Raw genomic sequence first — 21,130 nt, 5'->3', positions numbered from 1 at the left:
GGAGAGAAAGAGGAGGATAGGGGTGAACACTATTTAGGCATTGTTTGCATTCCAGCATTTTCTTTCGGGAAGGAGTCGTTTTGCACTGGATATTTCATGAATTTATGGGGCCTAGTATAAACAAGAATGGAAATTTGTGATTGTAATCAAAGCTTTTTTTTTTTAAGGGGGAAATTGAGTGCATCGAGGTTACACATCGATAACAAGGTAATGGGCGCGATAAAGGGCAATAAATTTCGCGGGGGTTTGAATTATGGGTGGGGTTAATGACAATGATGATAGGCCACGCAGTCATTGTGGGGTGAAATGATTTTTAGAGAGAAGGGAAGAAATGAAATTGCAAATATTTTACGTATGGATTTTACGTGAAATGAAAATATCCATTTGCTTTTGTGGGTTTTTTTTTTTAGTTGTAGAAACTCGCAGTTTTTCAAGTTAATTGCAGTATAAATTTCGAAGTCTACCGGAAAGTTCAGCTAGATATTGCCGGAAGTGAATCCAAATTTCCATTAGTCAGGTAATGTGAATTGAAAGTGGAAACTAACCTTGAAAATTTAATCACGTAAAACCAGCATTAGCCAGCTCGTCTAAGTGAAAAAAGAATTCTTTCCGTTTTCCAACTGCCCAGCGAGAAAAACTATAAAATTGCCCGAACAACATGACGAACATTGAATTCTCAAGGGCAGCAGTAGTGACTGGTGCCATTAGTCAGACAGGCGAACGTGTGAGACGGGCAAGCCCCTTCGGATTTCCTTCTTTACACCGACCATTCCAAGTTTTCATTTCACCGTTGAATGTATTTTTCCAGGATTTTACTTCACCGGGTGAAAAAAAATCCTGCAATGCTCTATTACCACTCTACTACTCATCCTTTCTCACGTCCCAATCCGAGTTTATTTTACCCATCAGACCCAGCGTTGCGTGAAAACTTCAATTATTGAGATGTACAAAGTTTTTAATGAAAAAGTTCGACGAGTTCAATCAATGAAATAAAAACATTTTAATTCGATTTCTTCATTCAGAATTGACGGGGGAAAAAATAATTTTACTGGAACAATGTTATCAAATGCAGCCGTAATGTTACTGAATATTTGTGATACAATTATACCCCCACCCATGGGTCAATACCTCGACATGGCAGTTTTACTTCTCGACTCAGAAATTTAAACTCCAGCAGTTACGATACAACATCTCCATAAGAATGCAATCGTTTTCATTCAAGTGGTCGTTGCGATCGGTTTTAATCTCCAGATCTACGTTTATACATTCGCATGTGCTATGGGCCCCAAGTCTCCCGTTAATGCCCACCTAACCTCCACTTTTCCATCTCGCTACACTGAGGCTGGTCTCGTGCTTAATCGCTCCACCGATTTTTTCCCTCACTGCCTTTAGGTGGACATTCATATATTTTTTTGGGTTAATATTCCCCGGAAAATATGCATGAGAATTGTGCACGTGGCATGTGAAAATGGCGAGGAGGTTAAATCTCGTATGGATTATAGCACTTGGCTTCCAATGTTGTGAGATAAAAATATTGAAAGAATGTGCTAAAATATTTAGTATATTTTTAGACTCCTAAAACTGTCAAATTTCAGGTGATAATTTGAGAATTTGTGGAATTTGTTGAAATTATCACGTGATGAAAGAGAACAATTTATAAGAGCCAATAATTTTCCATGATATTTTAAAGAAGATCTGTTTACTCTCAAATGACTCAACCTAAAGCCGCAATAGACTGAACATTTTCACAATAGACCTAACCATGATAAATCAGCATTATGTGTCGCCAATGGAGGAAGTCATCCAAGTCTAAATTTATGATTCTCACTTCCTCCGAGAAAACACATTTCTTGGCAGCCAGTATCCCAGCAGGGGAGCCATCTCGGAAGAATCCATCAGAGTAATCCTGATGTTGACGCATATTTAAGCCCCCGGTATACAGACTATTAACTGGCCTTAGCACTTGATTCACTATTCAAGGCCGTGTTGAAAATATATATCTGCAAATTATGAATGCTGTATCACAGGGCCATGGAACGACTTGTCTCACCATCTCGTGTTTCTATTATTCTGGCTTCATTTGCAAGACAATAACAGACAGGTAAAAATTGGTTGCCTCTTTCAAAAAAAAAGACGTTCAACTAGATCTGAAGGGAGAAGATGCCAATCCGATAAATTACCCAATTTTTCAAGTGAAATAAAATAATTACTGTTAAATTCCGCCGAACTTTGACAAAATTCCTCATCAAAATTTCTGTTGGAAAATTAGAACACAGCTCTTCTGTTCATCTTCAAAAATCACTCGACAAGATTTATGATGTGTTTGAAAGAGTCTCCAGAAAAGGACTAATTTATGATCTCTTGTGTTCTGAACTTGAGAGCATTGTAATCCTTACCAGATGTGGTATTCAAAGGAAACTCTGTCCTTTGGAGTCATAAACGTTCTCTTGTTTTTTCCATCAGTAAATGTTTTTCATACAGAAAGAAGTTAGTCTGGACACCGGTCCTCTAGGTCAATTTATGCCTTCCTCGTGCCAGTAATAAAGAGTTCTAGTTAAAGTAATTGATTGCGTTGCTACATTTATCTATATGTATACTTTTACCCATATCCCAATAATTTCCAATCCCAAAAATTGAGTGACCTAGAATTTTTTTTTTCCGCATATCCAGAGAGACCAATTTTTGAATGATATTCTTTTGAGCTACAATCCTGAAAGCCCCGGTAAATGTGGTACTTAATTTCACTCGGTTTACTTCTTTCCCTCACTTGCTTGAATTTTGCGTCTCCGTTTACCCCTGTAGTTTGGCCTTACGGTGGTGGCTCATGGTATACAACCGTTGAAAACTATTCAGCCTGGGTGGCGTTATACTGGCCGGCCACTACGTGGTTAGCATAGCTGGGCGTTTATTAATATGCCCCGCATAACACCCGCGTGAACTTGCCAACAAAGAAAATTGAATGAGCCTCCGGTGAGTACATACGCGTGCCGTCATATATCCTTCGTTTTCCCCTTATCCCTCCCACCTACATGGAAAATGTAATCTGGGGCCTGGCCATTGTAAGCACCAATTATGATACTCATAACGATAAGTTTGAATGAAATGGCACATGGATATGATAAATTCGAGGGAATTTAAGCCTTTGGAAATTTACGATAGTAGTAATTTATTAATGATTAGATGTGAGCCAGCACCACTCCTCTGATTTTCTTCATAACTACCTACTACTACTACTACTGTGAAAGCTTTACGTAAAGTACTATTATGCAAGATTCCTCGTGCTCCCCAGTGATCGCTTCAGATCCTCCTCACTCTCGCCCCTTTTATCACCTCCCAAATGTTTAATTCCGTGACTTTCTTATAAGATATCATTCAGGGAATTTACGCACGCGCCACCACATCTGACGTGGTGGCACTTAATTCTCAGTCTTTCTCCAACACTTACTCAAAATTTTCCTCACGTTATAATTTTTCTGAGCCAATAGGTGACCTATAATTAAGGCAAATCATTCGATACTGGAATATACTTGAAAGTTTTTTAAAACTTTTACAATTTCGATACTGATCCTTGAAAATCTCGCCAAAATCTATTCCTCCATCATCCCATGATCGATTGTCCTGAGCAGATCCCCCGATAGAGACCTCAACCCACTCCACGTCCTCCAAGAGATGAATGAGTGAAAAAAATCCGCGCGACGAGAGGTGTAATTATCCGATAAGTCCGCTTGAATCTCGATATCGGGGGAAGAAATGAGAAACTTGGTTGGAGGCTAAGGTGCCCCAGGAGAGGGACCAGGCGCGCATTTTGGCGGAACCTCACACCGAGAAAAGGGGGAGAGAGAGAGAGAGAGAGAGGACGGGGGAGGGTTTCAATGCTCAACCAGAGGGCGGATCTCTTCGATAATTCGTTGGGGTTTCCCGTTTCGCCCATTTCATTAGACAAACCTCAGTGTTGAATTACCACAACATGCGAGGATTCGTGTAAATCTACCGTTCCTCACCATTTCTACGACTGTAATGACAGGGGAAATTTTTTGCGAAAGAAGTCGAAAGATTGACTGTTACGAAATTCTCCATGAAATTCTGAATTTCTAATAGCAAAATAATTCCAAATTTGAACGGAAAATCCTAACATTATAGTACGGAAATGAAAAATCAAGTGATAATTGTGAAATTATTCCGAATACAATTAATTTGTCTGCATGAGTGAATGTTCTGCAATAATATCTGGACCGACATGTATAAATATTATTTCCAGACTCTAGTCTCGTAAATGCCCCTGCCCCTACCTCCTCTCACCCCTCTGAATCGCGACGCATTTAAGATTTAACTCCACAATTTTCACCGCATACGCAGGACTAGAATGCAGATATCCCACTGGTGGCTATGTTCATGTGTACCCAACGGACCTCACTGCACATGATAGAGTGCCGGGTTATGGCCTCCTATCCTGTGGTAGATGCCCCGTTACTCTGTACACTTTTATACAACATTATATTGCGATTTTGTAGCGCTCGCTTCTGTCGGGCTATTATTTGAAATAGTAGCTGTGTGAATGAATTATACTTCCATGTATGTATCAGAAAGAGGTACCATTTCGAATGAAATTTTTAAAATGAATCGAAAATATTCATAACTGTATCATATGCAAAATGCTACTACAAAATGAAACAAAAATTTATGAAAATTTTCTTAGAAGTTAACCTTTCAAATAAGTAGAATAAAACATTGCACATGTCAAACTTATAAATCAGTACATAAATATCAAATAAATGATTAATTATCATTCACTTTACAGTCACTTTTTCCGGCAGAATATACAGCAATAAAATTTAATCATCTGTCTAGAACATGTATTCATCGAGAAAAAATTAATTGAAAACGTTGATTTTTTATTAGTCATTCAATCTCTTTCCCAGCTCTATTTTTATCACTATCATTCACATAATTAACAGCTGATTGGAGCTGCACTCCCTCATCTCCGCAACATCCGAGATAAAAATAGTGATACGAATGACGTAAATGCGAAACAGGGGATAAAAAAAAATCTGCAATTTTCGATCGATAGATATTCACCATCGGGCTCGCCAATTTCCCCACATCTAGAGGATGAGGGGGAAAAATGCACAATGCACATTCAACCATTTCAGCCGTAAAACCAATGAATAATAAATATTTTCCATCGAAATAGAAGGAACAAAAATATAAAAAAATAAACTCCACTTCAACCCAATTAATTTCACACAGAAAAATGCAAATTCCTTGCTCAACCCTGGAGTGAAAAAACCCATTGGAAAAGTGGAATTACAGTAACTCCTCCGGTGCAACAAAGCAATTACACGGAGAGGGAAAAAAATAATATCGCTTTGTGTCAGCAACAGCAGGTGGTGGATTTCATGAAGTTTCCAATGCAATTTCGAGTGGCGCGTAACTTGTGGATTGTTTGGGAGAATGCAATAGTGGAGCAACTAACCTTCGAATCACACTTTAAACAACTCTCTTTCTCTCTTACTCTCCCGATAACTTCATCTCCAGACATTTCAATCCAATGATCCCTCAAACACATATCCCCTCCTCTCTTGAGAATTCTGAAGTATTAGACATTGAAAAATTAATTTTAACGACTTATTCAAACCACGTGCGGCATTTTCAGGAGAAATTCGGGAAAATTTGTGGGCTGGGAATTCCCGGGGAATGGCATACCGAGTGATTGATGCTGATTCTTCAAGAGAATGCAAACGTACAGGAAAAGAATGGAAAAAAAATAGAAAGAATTGGTAATTTCAGTGCGAAGGGTCGTTTGAAGAAAAATTACCAAATGAACTTGAATTCTTATCTGACATTATAGAAAAATTATGGTCTGCTCCTATAAGTTAGTGACTTTCGCATAATTTTTTTCTAATATTATGTACAAATTCAATGTTGTTTGATAATTTTTTTTCTGAATAGCTCTTCCCTCAAAAATTACCAAACTTTTCGAGGAATTTTAACTGAAATACATTAGTCCAATTTCTCAAGTACCGTAGACAGATGATCTGACATATGAGTCTCTTCAGACAGCCTCCCCTATACGGCCTTGCCCGAAGGCACTCGACACATCCAAGGGCGATCAATTGTCCCAGTACGAACGAGACATAGGGAGACGGAGAATTATCGAAACACAACGATGAGTCTAGTACAATAGTACTGATTGACAAAATGAGTCCCTCGCCATTGGGCAAGGCTCAAGAATCACAGCCCGTGGGGTTCCCTGACCGCTAACTCTGTATTCCAACATCTGTGTTCGTGTTCATAATTGTGAATGTAGTGAACGACCTACAACTCACGATGAGATATACATTCACAGGAGATGGCGACAATTTTGTATCCACGATCTCTGTTACTCATTTGATCATTTCACAGTGTGACAGATAACGAATGAGACTCATGAATTTTATCATGAAGATGATCAATGCCTTCGAAATTAAGATCATATTGAGAAGAAACCAATAAATCCCTCATTGACATGATGACAAGCCAATTAAAAAATCCACCAGGGAAACTTTATTTGACACGATAAAGAATGTTCGATTGCTTGAGAATCATTTCAATTCTTGCGAATAAATGTCAGTAGACTAATTAATTAAACGATTAATTATTTCAAGTAAATTATCATTACTTGAATTACTTTTTTTCAATGAAAGGTGGGAGAATTATTAATGTCTCTAAAAAACATTGATATTCACCACACATACTGATCAAATCATTTTTTTTTTCGCGGTTGGTAATAAGAATGAAATGATGTTCACGAGATGAGTTAGATAGTGAGAAATGAGAGACCCTCCAACAAAGGCATTCCCCACTCGGGGACATATCCTCAGTCATACGAAGAAAATATGAAAAATGAGGAAGAGGGATGAAAAACTTTGATGGGAGCCATCTGTCACCTGAACCGTCCTTTCTTCATCCCAGTATAACTCCATATACCACAGGGGTTACAGTTCGCCAACGCCCGAACTTCAACGACCACACGAATCTCCCACACACTTTTTACACGTTCACGATATATATTCAACGGACATTGTAAAAACACTCGAATTGCGGACACTTCAGAATGGTCGAGAATCACCTCTAATTTATAAACGTCATCGGCTTTCAAAATTGCACATAATCTCAACCCTTTTACGCTCTCAGTCCCTGGACATTCGACTGTTTTACGACTTTTCATGGAGGTTTTAAAAATATGGGGAATAATTTCAGAAATTCATGGAAATACGGAGCATCTCGTAAAATCGTCAGTCGCTTTTTCATTTTAAAACTAAAATGATGAAGAAAAAAATCAAAAATTGAAGTCAATTTTTGGAAAGATAATTGACACTAATTTCAACATACGATTAATTAGTCCCTCCCAATGTCAGCAATTATTTGCAGTAAAAAAAAACATAAGTTTGCAAAACAATTCTTTTTCAAGTGCCAACGGAGGCACATGAATTAAAAATATGTAGAAGCATTTAGCCTGAGTTAAATAGAATCCCCCACCAGAAAATTTTTCGCTCAATTCAGCATCTTTTTTAGTGCCTGAACTGAATGAGATATTCAGCGAAGAACTCTCCGGTCTTAAAATATTTTCGGATAACTTGTCTGCTCCAATATTGACGTGAAATAAAACGAAAATAAAACATGAATATAAAATGAAAGATGATCCTTTTCGGATTAAAATCACGAGATTAAAACGATAAACCGTTTTTATTCATCTCAACTCTGAAAAAGACTACCATTCACGACCTACCGTTCACCGATCCCATTCACTCCAACAAACTTAACCCCGCAATCACGTACCTGTAACAGAAAAAAAATAAAGACTACGGTTAGAATTTTTTCGAAACGTGGTGAGACAACTAAATAAGAGAGCACATGGTAAATAAAAAATAGTTGAATAAACAGGGAATGAGAAATAAACCCTCGTAAAGCTGAACAGAACAAAGGAACAACTGTAAACTCTGGGTTAGTTTTGGACAGTACTCCGTTACAGGAAAAGACAAAGGGTGAGTCAGAATAGCTTTAAAATGCGGGTGGCGAACGTCTCCTGAAATTTTCTACAGAAAAATTGGATTAGAGAAACTTTCCTGCAGCTCGCCAATTTCATTGCATTCGAAAAACCTGAATTGGTATTATTCAATAAGATAAAAATTATTCGCAAGACGTAATGATCAAAAATATAGTTGATATATCCGAATAAAGCTAAACAACATTAGAAATATGACTCTCGACTCGTTCCCGTAATCGTAGAATTTCAATAAAAGACAATAAATTACAAAGTTCCTTCATTATCCACCTTCAATTCCGCTGAGGCATAACTTCTCAGTAACAGGTTGAACGCATCCGTAACGAAGCCAACAAGAGCCACTACATAACCAACTTGATCGTGTCCATGAATCTACCCCAATGGTATCAAGGATCAAGGGAAACCTTGGAATCCGAGTCGAGAATAATTCTAAGCTGTCGTGCCAACAACCACCGAGATAACATTGTTGGCTAAATTAGTCGCCACCCCACTATGGCCAAGTGCCCTCGGTCCGACAACCACGTGTTACCCGGGGTCATTAGTCCACCAACTCTACGACATTCCTCGGACCAAAGTTTTTTTTTTCTTAAAAAAAAAAAACGATTGTTTTGCTTGTGAAATGGGCACAGGTGTCAGCATAACGGTGAGGATGAACTCGTGGGTTTATGCTAGGTGGTTTATGGTAACCGGAAGCCAACATAACAAGTGCTCGTGGCATATACTAGAAGGGTGGAAACTTTTGCCCGGAAAACTAGTGCTGTTGGAGTACGGGGGGTGGTACAAGGTTGTCCGCTTATAGGAAGTCTGCTTAGAACGTCATCTCAAGAGCTTTCCGGAATCTCAACTAGCCCCTTGCAAATTCCATGCGAAACGATGTCGAGTCTTCGTAATCATATCAAGTGATGAGTGCGTGAATATACTGAGAAAATTAAGGATTTTTCAGAATAATAACTTCCCTTATATCGAGAAACATGTGGTTTAAAAATATTTGTGAGCAAAATATCTGGCGCCATGAGAACAACAGTTTATCAAAAAGTTTTCTACTTATACTCAAGACAAGAACAATTTTTTGATTACATATACAACGACCAACCACTTGAATTACTTTGAAAAGTCATTTTCTGCATGCGAATTAATTACTTTCATCTTTGAGACAAGTAAATGTGGTAGTTTGGGTTTATGTCCAGTTTGCGGTTACAGGGTGATTAAGTGGTGTTGCTTTAATTATTGTTGGGTTAGGGGTTGGAGGAGGGCGATAGCGAGTGGCGTGAGTAACCAATCATCTTGAAACTTTACGATAAATAGATGGTGACACGCAAGTGATGCAGTCGAATCGATCTGGTAATAGGATGAACTTGAGATCAATTGATACTTGGTAAATTTTCATAGAAATTATCGTAGGAAAACTAGTGCCTTTCGGGTAAAATTTGTAGGATAAACTTTAAGTTTCAAAAACTCAATATTTCGTTATCATTTTCCATCTAAATCGCAATCAATGGTACGCTCATGCAAATTACAACCATATTTCCTACAAAATTTCGAAAAATTTTCAACAGAGCTGTATGTAGACGGATCTCTACATTTGGCTCGCACGCCAAAGCTTCCCATCCGCTGGTGCGTGCTTTCCCCCCCGGGACATTCCTGATCCATAGATTCTAAAGCGTCAAAGTATGCCGGAGAATTTCCCCAGGCCATGGCCACGATGAGAGAATTCACAGAGTGCCTTCTCAGCCTTGTGAATTTTCATCTCATTTCAATCTTCAATAGGCACCCACTCCCATCCTCCCCCCCCCCATCCCTAGTACACCAATCCTGATAAATTCAACTAGAGCCAATTCAATTTCAACCTATCACAGACAGAGAAGCACTGACTGGCGAATTGATTCTCACCGACAGTTCGTTACTCTCCCCTTTCCACGAAAATTCTCCTCAACCAAGAAGAACAAACAGAATTATTTACCATCTGAAAGTCAAATTGCGCGATATTCCGTGCAAAGTGAAGGTCCGGTAAGTGACATTGGCGCCAACAAGTCGTCGCTTAATCCTAGGGGTGGATCGAGTGCAAACGTGAAAGGAAAAAAAAAAAAAAGAGAAATATCTGATTGCGTGCTGAAGCATGGAAAGAGGATAGTACGTGAAATGTGGAAAGAAAAGGGGGGTGATTTCAAGAGCTGAAGGGAAAAAGTAATGGCGAACAAGAGTGGCAGACGGTGAGGAATGAACACGTCAGTTTTGTACGCAGGGGGGGCTCTCTCTCTCTCCCACCGTCATGTATGTGCCTTTTCTCTGTTGCATGTCAAAGAGGAAAGAGGAAGGCGACTCGAGAGGTCGTCCAGACAGAAAAAACTGTTAACGCAGACAGTTTATATTTAAAGAGAAACTGTACAAAATCATCAAAATAGACTTTCATTGTTGCCACAGCAAAGCCGAATGTTGCAACTATTGTTTTGGTTTTCAGTATCATATTTCACTTATTGGTTTAACCCATCTTAATCTGCTGACTTTCAATTTCAAAGGATTTAATTTTTTGAACTAGAGATATTTCCCCCTTCCGCCCATTCAATTAATTTATCTGTATTAAACCGCCCCCCGTGCTCGCTTAATGAAAACACCAAATTTCCTTTAAAAAATGCGACAATTTACTTCATTTTTCGCGACAGTCAAGTATAAACTCACCTCCTGACATTTCATCTTCTATCTGCAATATCCTACCACCCAGTGACGCCTCAAAATGTAATTTTCCTAGAATATATTTTATTGCAGAGACATACCCACTTGGGTGCCCTTAAACATAGAACGGAAAAAGAAGAAATCTGTCCGTCAGACATTCGTTATAGGTTTTTTCCTTGCCCATTCCCCCAACCCCCCTTGAAACAAGATCAACACACCCCAAGAGACCCTCCATCTCCTGCTTTTTTTTTTTTTTATTATTTTCTTTCCTCTTTACCCCACGTTACAATCAAATGGCCAAACGTCAACCAAGGTAGTTTTCCACGATAGCACCCTCGAATACGAATGTGCCCTCGTCCCCATATTTCTTCACTGCCACAATTCACCCTCTGGGGGGTTCGTCGAGGGGTGACAAATTAGGTCAGTGGACGATTCACCGGGACACCTTGGCTCTGTACTCTTTCATACCCGTGTGCAGAAACGTGACTCTGCACGGGGGGGGGGGACAGTTACGGAGAGAAAATAGAGAAAAAACATTGACGAAAATATAAAGAAGCAAAAGGTAGATTCTTGGGTTTAAGCGGAGGGTTTAAACTCCGTGATTCGGGTTCAAAGTTTCTGCCCTCATTTCAAACGTTACGACCAGTATTTTACACTCTCGTGGCACGTTCCAAGGTCTTTAAAGAGTGGTCACTTTTTTTTTTCCTCACGAGTGTTTTTTCCTGTGCATGTTTTTTTGCAGACGAATCGAAGAGTTTTATGGGCATCGCGATGAAATCAGAAAAATCAAGTTTATTGCTATTTGATTGCTCTACCAACATTGAGACATTGAGAAGTTTGGAAAATTTTAGTGATACTTGACGAGCCAATACGTAGAAGAATCTTCTTCTGCTTTTCGTAAATTGATATTTTCATTTTTGTGCCTTTCATGATTTGAGGACAGTAAATATTTCACGAAAATAATAATTGCAGGTAAAATGTAATTTCAATAACAATGAGTATTTTTAATTGTTTTAAAATTTTTCACTCGCGTATTAATTGGAAAATATAATTGATATCATTAAAATCCATGGGATTATTGCATATCCCTAATGGGAGTCCAGTTTGGTTTTTCCCAATATAATTAAAATAACTTCGTCTCATGGGATTGGAAAATTAAAAATTCGAATATCAAATACTTTTTCCCCGAGATAAACAGACATTGCTGATCATGCGGAGAAAATGACTGGTGATCATCGCATATCATCAAGCCACCATCAATCAAACTGATACAATTCTGGTGAATTTAACCCCCGATAACGTTCGGAATCCCCCACTCGACGGTCCACTGCACAGTAAGTAAGTATTTAGACTGTTGCCCGGGGGGTGATTTTCATACCATTTGTCTCATTCACCGCGTTACAGAGACGAGGAGTAATAAATATCCTCGTCCATCTCGGTACCGCCGAAATGTCGATACGAGGACGTATACCGGGCGAGAACGATTAATCCTTGTTAGACACGGGACTATAAATTCGAAGCGTTAATCCTTCCCAGTAACTATCGCCCCCGGTGTTTCTCCCACCGTTCTCCGGCATTACACCTCTTTGTCATCTGTTAATATCACCTGGTGCCTTTCTTACAGTTAAAAATGATTCACCGTACGCAGAGAAACAAAGACGGAAAGTACGAGGCTAATTTTCCAATACAAATTCATTCATTAAAAAATGCAATTGATTGATTCGATGGAATTTCTACAGGCCATAATAATCAGAACTAAATTATCCAATCACTGCTGACCACTTCCCTAATTTAATAATTTATAATATACTTTAATTAGTATGTTAATAAATTGGTAGAAAATAAATGGTTGGCTGACAAAGAAAGGAGAAAATTTCGAAAAAAATTATGATAAGATAATATTTCCTACCATGAAGAGACAAAATCATAGTATTATTGGACTTCATAATTTTTTATGTTTTACACAGACACATTTTATGTCCCCGAACATAAACATAAAATATTTCATTATCTTTCCGATCACAATTGGAAGGTCAAACGTCCAGTATTCTACGCTTCTCTATTTATCCAGATAGAAGAGTTGAAATCGTAAAATTTATGATTCACATTTCGCATCTGTTTGGAAAATAAGTCGCATACTCGTTCTCCCACGAGGGGAGCATTGGGGAGATAATGCAATTTTTGCCCCGAGAAATCTTGTTATGCAGAGATAGAAATGTGCAACGTGCTCGACGCGCAATGGAGGATTTTAAATTATCAACAAGGCCTTCTGCCATCCCCTGGTTATGCAGACGGATTGTGTACAATGTTTTTTGAATATTCGTTTTGGTGGTTAACACGCAATAGTGAGGAGGGGAGTAATGCGAGACGTACCAGGCGCACGGTTACACGCACAATCACCAGACAGTGCTTAACAAAAAAAAATGTGAATCAATAGGTACGATGAGAGGGAATAAAAGTGCTCTTTGAGACATTCGTGTCTTCACCGTTAAGTTGTTCCAGTGTTTCAAATGATACATGAAGAGCATGTGTCTTCAATATTGTAAGAAGACAGTGTCTTAATTAACGGTCTTGTATTCAATGGATAGTAGAAAGTGACAATTTTTAATTGAAGTTCTACTGTATTTTGGAATGGGAAAAAGGGTATCAATCAGTGATGTTAATGTTATAATATAATCCTTCCGATTGACTCAAACTTCCAAAGGATAACTCTAATGAACAAAGATTTTTTTTTTCTGTACTCTTTTTACTTCCTTACAAACGAAGCATTCCAATTAAAAGGGATAATCACCTAGCAACCTACTGTTGAATGCCTACAAAACCAGACCCTTTAGCGTCGCAAGGACTGCAATTAATTAAAATAATATGCAATAAATCATTCTTTAAAGATACGCCAAGTAAATTATTTTTCATGAATGTGGTTAAAAAGTGAATACAATTTTACAGAAAGCTGACTTATAATTTATGAAAGAACCCCATTAAATTTCACAAGAGACAGTAATTAACCCATCACCGTAAATTTCTGAATTATTAAATTAATTTTATAATTTTCTGTAAATAACTCAATTAAAATCCACAACTCTCATTGATTTGTCCGCTACATTCAAAACTCTCAATAAAACGATTTCATGATAAAAATTGTTCACAATTACACTAGAAATTTTAAGCTAAATTCTGCATACTGTACTAACAATTGAACAGTTGAATAATCATCTCTCGAATAATTTCGACAACCATCCAAGCTTCAATGATGATCAGATAACAAGCCGATGTACACGAGCGCGTTATCTAGTCATGAAAAGGGTGAAAAAGGGGGTTATTGTTTGATAGATAAGGCTTCCAAGTGGAGGGGGTTTAATAGGACAAGCGTCATGGTTAACCACGACGCACAGCCGTTGAATTCAACGCCTATATGCAGACGAGGGGATGGGAATAGGGGATCGCCCAGGTAGGAAAAAACGAATGGGCCAACCTTGGTACAAGCACGGCCGCCGAGCTGCCGTAGCTCGGCACCCGGGCTCCAGCCAAACTCGCGCCGAACTTGGCTAGACCCTGGGATGATAACACGGGGCCAGGCCTGGGACCGAACTTTGGCCAGACTTCGGTCGCCGTACTTTGGCCGCACTCTGGGCTTACCATTCGGCCCGAAATTGGCCCAGGCCTGTTGCCGAACTTTGGCCGCACTCTGGGCTTACCATTCGGCCCGAAATTGGCCCAGACCTATTGCCGAACTTTGGCCGCATTCTGGGCTGACCATTCGGCCCGAAATTGGCCCAGATTTACGACCAGAGCTGTGGCCAGGCTCCAACCGTTGCCTGTATTGGGTTCAGAATCACCAATAAATATATGAACGGTATATCTGATAAGCAGACATGTATTTATTACCTTCAACATTATACAGAAAACAGTTTTATTATGTGACAAAACTTATATTTAAATTTATTAAATCTATTGACAAAAAAACTCAGCCAATCAAAAACTTTTTTCCTCCTATCGACATAGTACATGTTTTCATCCGATTTTGGTTGAACAGTTAAAGATATGCAGTGTTTGTATCTCCAATTTTCATGAAAGATAATCACAACTATGAGATTTTTCCGCGAACAGAATATGAAAACTCAAAAAAATGATTGCAGGTATAAATTGTAGAAAAATCTTTTGTGGATTATTTTCATCCGCTTTTAAAATAAATAATCTACGTAGATCATTTGAATCCGAAATTTAATACGACATACCATATTAAGTCTTAATAAACTCTCTCTTACAATCTAATAATATTAGCAGTCAGTCTTCAGAATTCGAAGATTGTATTAACAAAATATCCAACAAAATAACGCACCAATGTTATTTTTTAAATTAGTAGTTTAGAATTGATAAATTATCGTGCTTCAATTCAAGCATGAAAACAGTCATTATAATAGCAATATTATGGATAATTTATTCCGCTATGGATGATAAGAATTAATTCTTATATCCATAGACAATTGCTGATACGAATTATCCTGATAAGAATTATTTTTTCATCTCGGAAAGACGTCCTTTTTTTACAATAATGTCTTCTCCATCTGCAACTCCGGAACACAGAATGATATTTAGTTGCATTGATTGTGTGCTAGTTCTATATAATATTGCTTATTATATTCACTCTTTCAAACAAACTTAGAAATATAAAAAAGTCTTGGATAGGATTACATATAACTAATTAATTTCAACCCTTAAATTTGAAATCTTTGGGGAATATGGACGCAGTCCGATTGTGAAACTTCAACCTTATAAATATTATTTGACTTGAATCACCAAATACTGAAAACAGCTCTCAATGGCTGAAATTACTTTCATTAGAATTTTTCTTAAAAATTAAAAATCCACTTATTATTTTTCCCTTTAAACTTTTGGACATAATATTTAATCCCTGAACCAACAACGGATATTTATTCCCGTGATCTAACTTATGAGGAAATGACATAGAAAATACTTTATTATGCTAAGATACATCACATTTTCCAATTGTTATTTCCATCTTCTGGATTTCCGACCTCGCCAGGAGAAATATAATAAATATAATTAATACTTCAATGACAGCCGAATACTAAACAATATTCATATATTAATATATATTCTGCCCAATGAAACGCCTCGCGATAAAAATATATTGATAATATAAACTTTTCCTATTAATCGTACCTTTTATCAAGAATATCACAACTAATACAATTACGAAAATGAACTAATGGAGTCATATTAACACAGTGATTTTACAATTCCATTTATCCCGGAAAAATGAAGTATTATCGATTGGTATCAAAGGAACAAACTGAATTATTCTCGTTATGATGACTTGACCCGCGTTGTCGTTCCTTACGCCCACCCTCTCGATCGCCAGAACGTGACAACCAAGTACTTACTTCTGACATTATCTTCTTCTCATCAGTGCTGGATCCTATTACCTCAATTATCACATCAATCAGTACTTTGCATACTGTAGTGTTATAAAAATTTTTCTTTTTCTTTCCGCCAGCTTCCTTTCCGTAACCAGAATAGTGCAGTGACACTGTCTTCCTCAGAACCGCAGATAGGATAGTGGAAACACATATTTTCATCTCTTTTTTATTGCTTATCAAAACTCTCATGAATAATCGCTAAAAATAAAAGAAGGGAAATTTTTTTGAATTTATGAACATGAGAAGACATCTTTGGGCTCATCGCCAGCGGGTTGGTTCTATAACCAAAGCGTTCCAGTGACGTAGACTTGAGTCCCGGTGATGAAAGATTTTTTCATCACCAGAAAACGAACCCAGTGCATGTGTCACCGCCCAATTTATTGATTTTACATAAAAAAGAAGAAAAACGATCAATTTCAGATATATTACCAGTGTTTCTACGAGATTTGGGTCCGTTGTCAATATCGCTTCGTATTCCTGGAACTTATCATCCATTTCAAATAGTAGTGGCGTAGACATCTGCTTCTGTATTTCAAGCAAGCTAGGACCAGAAGCTGGGGCTAGATTAGTGCCAATGATTGTGGTCTTGAGCTCATTCATAGACTGCTTTAAATCGTAAGCCATCCTGCGTCTTAAATTTTCGAGCTTTTCATCTAATTGCTGATCAAAGTAATCTCGAAGGGAGTTCAGGATTCGACGTTCATTATCAGCATAATGACTAGATGACAACTGGTTTTGTGGTCCCAGCATTTTTGGCATCTTAGCAGGGGGTACCATCATTGATCGTGAAGTTTTTGGAGTTCCTGGGCTCACAATCGAATTCAATCCGTCTTCAGCGCGTGTAGTAGACGATGCACGCCTTTTTCGGTTACCTTATGAAATTAAAGGAGGACCAAACGATATAAATTGATGGGTAGCAGCATCAGATGAAAAAAAAACTACCCAAGCCCCCACCAAAAATATATAATATAATCTAATTCTATATAAGTTCCGAATTTTGTAAAGAATGTTCAAAATATAAATTGGACCATTTTCAAATATTTATAAATATAAATTTTTTCATGCGGGAGGAACTTGGCCGATGATTGGTCATGGAATATCCGAGCCGATTTTACCTGAAGCGTTATGGACTAGTGGTGAAGGAGGTGTCAAATGAAGTTCTTTTCTTGTATTTCTCGCTGAGTCCATCGATTTTGTAGGTGACTGCAGAATTCCATCGGAGGAATCATTGCTCTCAGATTCATCAGTTTCGACGTCTTTAAGCAAAGTAATATTCTTCCTTGACCGCTGTTTAAATGATAAACATGCACCTGGAAATTATTGAAAATGATGATTTATCCCTGACCGGATCATTTAATTAACACGAACTTAGAATTACGTGCTACAGTCCCATATTACCTCAAAATTGATTTATTACCTGTTGGTACAGATCGCGATTTACTCGACATTTGCAAAAAGCCAGAATTATTTTGAGCCTTTGAGGCTCGAATCTCCTCAGGATTAGCTATAAGACAATCATGATTTTCGTCTTCAGAGTCAGATCCACTCTGGTAAATGCTTTGAAATCTTGTCTTTGGTTTTGCTTGTATACCTACGAAATTTTACAAGTTTGTAGTGAAGTAGTAACACAACGTAAGTTGTCTCCAGCCTTTGTTTTTTATAGCTATTTCAAAGTGGGGAAAGAATGCATGCATTTGAAAAAATATTTTTTTTGTAGAACCTATCGCTCCTACAAAAAAGGTTTCTATCAAAATTTTACCATTTTCCGTAGATGTTCACTTTGATTTACCTCTTCACAACAGAATTATAATGCTTTCCTACATAAGAGATGGTGGGGAAAAATGGAACGTTTCTCGTCCCCTCAACATTCCAATGCTTTTATGTATAAACAATCATATCAAGTGTAAATCATAAATTTTCCACTTTATCTTGTTCGCACGTAGTGATTTCTGTTAGCGACTCAATTTTTTGATGAGTAAAGAATTGCAATAAAAAAAAATAACCTAATATTTTTCGACCACAACATAATAAAAATTTTCTTATAAAATCATTCAATGCGATTCTCTCTTAAAACGATGTTTCGAGACAAATACACATGTAATGACTGCACAGATACATAATTAATATTTATTTTGTAAAAGATTTCAAAAATTCGGTCAATCTAATTCCCAATTTAGGGAACGATGGGTCTTTTGATGTTAAATACGAGAGTTGAATAAATTGGGGATGAATAATTGGGGTTAAGAGTGGTTATAATTGTTGATAATTGACTTTTACTTCATATTAACAGGACTTACCAGACTTTGGAGTTTGATTTCTAGGTGGAATCGGGATTTTAGTACTAAAGATGTTGTTTAGTTGAGACTTTGATGCAGTTAAGGGTTTTGCTGAAATTTTTGCTTTCGAGGAAGTTTCGGACCTCCCCCCCTTTCGATCATTTTCACCATCGGTTGTCTCACAGTTGAGAGTTACTTGGGCCTTTTTTAATCTTCTGCGACCCTGATCCAAATCAGCTGAACACAATCAACATATGATCCTTTAATATTGAAATGAACCCATCGAGCAATTCATCAAGTTATAAGTGGAGTCATTTCAATTTTTGTACCTGCTCCGGTGATGAAGCAAAATGGATAACTTTGCCAAGAGTCCTTGGGCGAGTGCAATTTTTCCAAGTAGTCGTCAAGTAGATGATATTCAGTTGTCGGTGGGAATTTACAGGTGTCTTCTTCTGCACTATTAAACCATTTTTTCGGCACCAAATCAATGCATGGTAGCCCTTTTTCGTTTTTCTCGAGAAATTCGATGACTGCGAATGGTTCGCTGAGATTTTTTGGATCGCGAGATGGATGTGAGGTTTCCGACATTTTAGGTTATGAAAAAAAATCACGATTCGTACAATTGAACCTGGTGTTTTCGAGTAGTTTCATATAAACTGATAACTTTGCAGAATGATGCATATAGCTTATTATTTAACAGAAAAAATTGCGTTTCTATTTCCATGTGTTTTGAACGGTTTTTTGTCATCACCCCACTGATGCTTCTTTTTTAGCGCCACTATTCCTTCAAAACGATTATATCACAAATATCTGTCAAACACTTAACACACATTTAATTCACATTAAATTCTCACTTCTTGTAATTTACCGTCAACTTAGTTGGTGAAATCCGAATTTGAGACAAAAAGCCCGATAAACGGATGATACGAGCAATTATGAAAGGTTATGTACACGGACGCCAGATCTAACCGATTTATGTCCCACTTGCATGTAACGACTCCACTATTGAAATTTTCTAACGACCTCGATGATCGGATTTTCATGTCGATTGTTGATTTAAAACATAAAATTGTTTGTTTCTTCCACAATTTTAATCACGAGTTCAACTAAAACATATACCCTCATTCATATACCCTCTTACCAAAAAAAAACTGCATTTCACAATGCGAACAATTTTTACGTTATTTTCTAGTGGAGGAGGGATATGGCGTATTGTCGTCCAGTTACATTTAATAAAGCACATTTGTGTTTAATTTTGTGTGCCTTCTTACATGTCATTTCAGCTGCCCAGGACTTAATGTAGAATATTCCTACTCGACTGGAAAAGTCTGGATAACTAAACGCCTCTTCCCTACTACTTTCCTGGTGTCCGAAAATATATATACCAGTAAGATCATCACAAATTTTGGATTTTCCTGATTTAACGAGAATTTGTGAAATTACGAAAACTTTCTCAATATCTAGGAGTACCACGTTATTTGGATGACTTGTCGTCAAGGTTAGACCATTGATGTTGATCATATTTGATGTTAAATGAATTTCCCCATCAATTATCATCGTTGTAGGCTTTCTCGCGATAACCCAATCACTCAGTATGTGTTTCTGATTAATTACCATGGTTCCTCCAGACTCCATCTCAGTTAGTCTGTTGATAATTTGTGTGAGTGGTTTTATCGAAGAATGAACGAGTTTTTTAAATAAACCAATGTAACTCTCTCCCCAAAACGCTGAGAGCTCATTCAGAGGAATTTTAAAGTATTGGGCATCATTAGCAACGTGGATGATACTATGCCAACTGAGAACTTGAGCCCCTTCATCATTATAAACATCAGGTAACGTCTCGAAACAAATTTTTAGCAGAGATCCAGCATATTCACTCAAATCCTTAACGAATTCCTTACTGTTTAAAATTCTGCTAGCAAAGACAAATAATGAGAAATGACAACGTAAAGGTTTCGGTAAGAAATCTTGTAACACGACGATACCACAATAATTAAGGAAAAACTTGAATTGTGATGCTTTCCATCTTGAGATATTATTCACATCAAATTCTTTCCTTTGAAATTCAATAGGGATATCGGCTTTTAATGACCTCATAATACCATCAAGCCGACGAACATCAGCTAATTTGATCCTCTGGGCTGAACTTCTCGTTAGCCATTTATCCAGCAGCCATTTCATATTACCAGAATAGAATAAATGCATTAAATCTAATGGCACTTGTTTTGTCAGATCGAATCTATCCAAAGAGAGCAGCGGGGACACAGAACCTTCATAATGATGTTCTGGTTGAACTCGCGTCTCGTAGGATACTTTAGTGCGTAAATTTGCATTGGTCACTGGATATATGCGTTTTCCTCGTCTTCCACAACCTACTGTAATGCCCTTGGTGAAACACCTTCCACAGGCATAGAAGGCTCCAGGAGCTTTGTGGCAGCAAATGAATGCTCGAGCTGGCGAATCAGCCACTATTGCTACAATTTTCACCTCAAAAACCTTGTCATCAATGCGCAAACCATTTTCTTGGAGTTCATTGGCCTCTTCAACAAAATCAGTCATGAATTCTGTGGCTGATAATGGTTTCCCATCCCCACAATAAATCGCGGCAGCAAAGGGTTTGGTAGTGTAATTTGGATGCTGTATTTTTATTGAAATTGGCCAAATTTCCTTCTTAGCATTCCGGTATACCTGCATACCGT

General features: G+C 37.7%; 2 protein-coding genes across 3 annotated transcripts in view; both read right to left on the bottom strand.

The window, feature by feature from the left end:
- Fas1 (Fasciclin 1) overlaps positions 1–21,130 on the bottom strand; it is a 155,565-nt gene that overhangs the window by 95,266 nt on the left and 39,169 nt on the right. The window lies entirely within an intron of this gene.
- On the bottom strand, positions 14,575–20,159 carry LOC135172011 (uncharacterized). Its single transcript, XM_064138411.1, has 6 exons — positions 18,761–20,159; positions 18,453–18,668; positions 17,573–17,746; positions 17,271–17,465; positions 16,585–17,027; positions 14,575–16,353 (listed from the first exon to the last, which is right to left on the bottom strand). Exons 1-6 carry the CDS (start codon positions 19,017–19,019, stop codon positions 16,003–16,005), a joined length of 1,638 nt encoding a protein of 545 aa, XP_063994481.1. The 5' UTR covers positions 19,020–20,159; the 3' UTR covers positions 14,575–16,002.

This window comes from Diachasmimorpha longicaudata, chromosome 1, assembly GCF_034640455.1.
Source record: "Diachasmimorpha longicaudata isolate KC_UGA_2023 chromosome 1, iyDiaLong2, whole genome shotgun sequence".
In the NCBI taxonomy this organism is placed as follows: domain Eukaryota; kingdom Metazoa; phylum Arthropoda; class Insecta; order Hymenoptera; family Braconidae; genus Diachasmimorpha; species Diachasmimorpha longicaudata.
The sequence above is the reverse complement of the archived record's forward strand: the minus strand, read 5'-3'. Positions and strand labels throughout refer to the sequence as shown.

Excerpts from the sequence above, each read along its gene's own strand:
- LOC135172011 (XM_064138411.1), bottom strand. The coding sequence starts at position 19,019 with ATGTCGGAAACCTCACATCCATCTCGCGATCCAAAAAATCTCAGCGAA. Across the intron at positions 17,028-17,270 it reads ACTAGTCCATAACGCTTCAG|GTAACCGAAAAAGGCGTGCA; the intron begins GTAAAATCGGCT and ends TAATTTCATAAG. Across the intron at positions 16,354-16,584 it reads CAAATCTCGTAGAAACACTG|CGATTATTCATGAGAGTTTT; the intron begins GTAATATATCTG and ends TTTTATTTTTAG.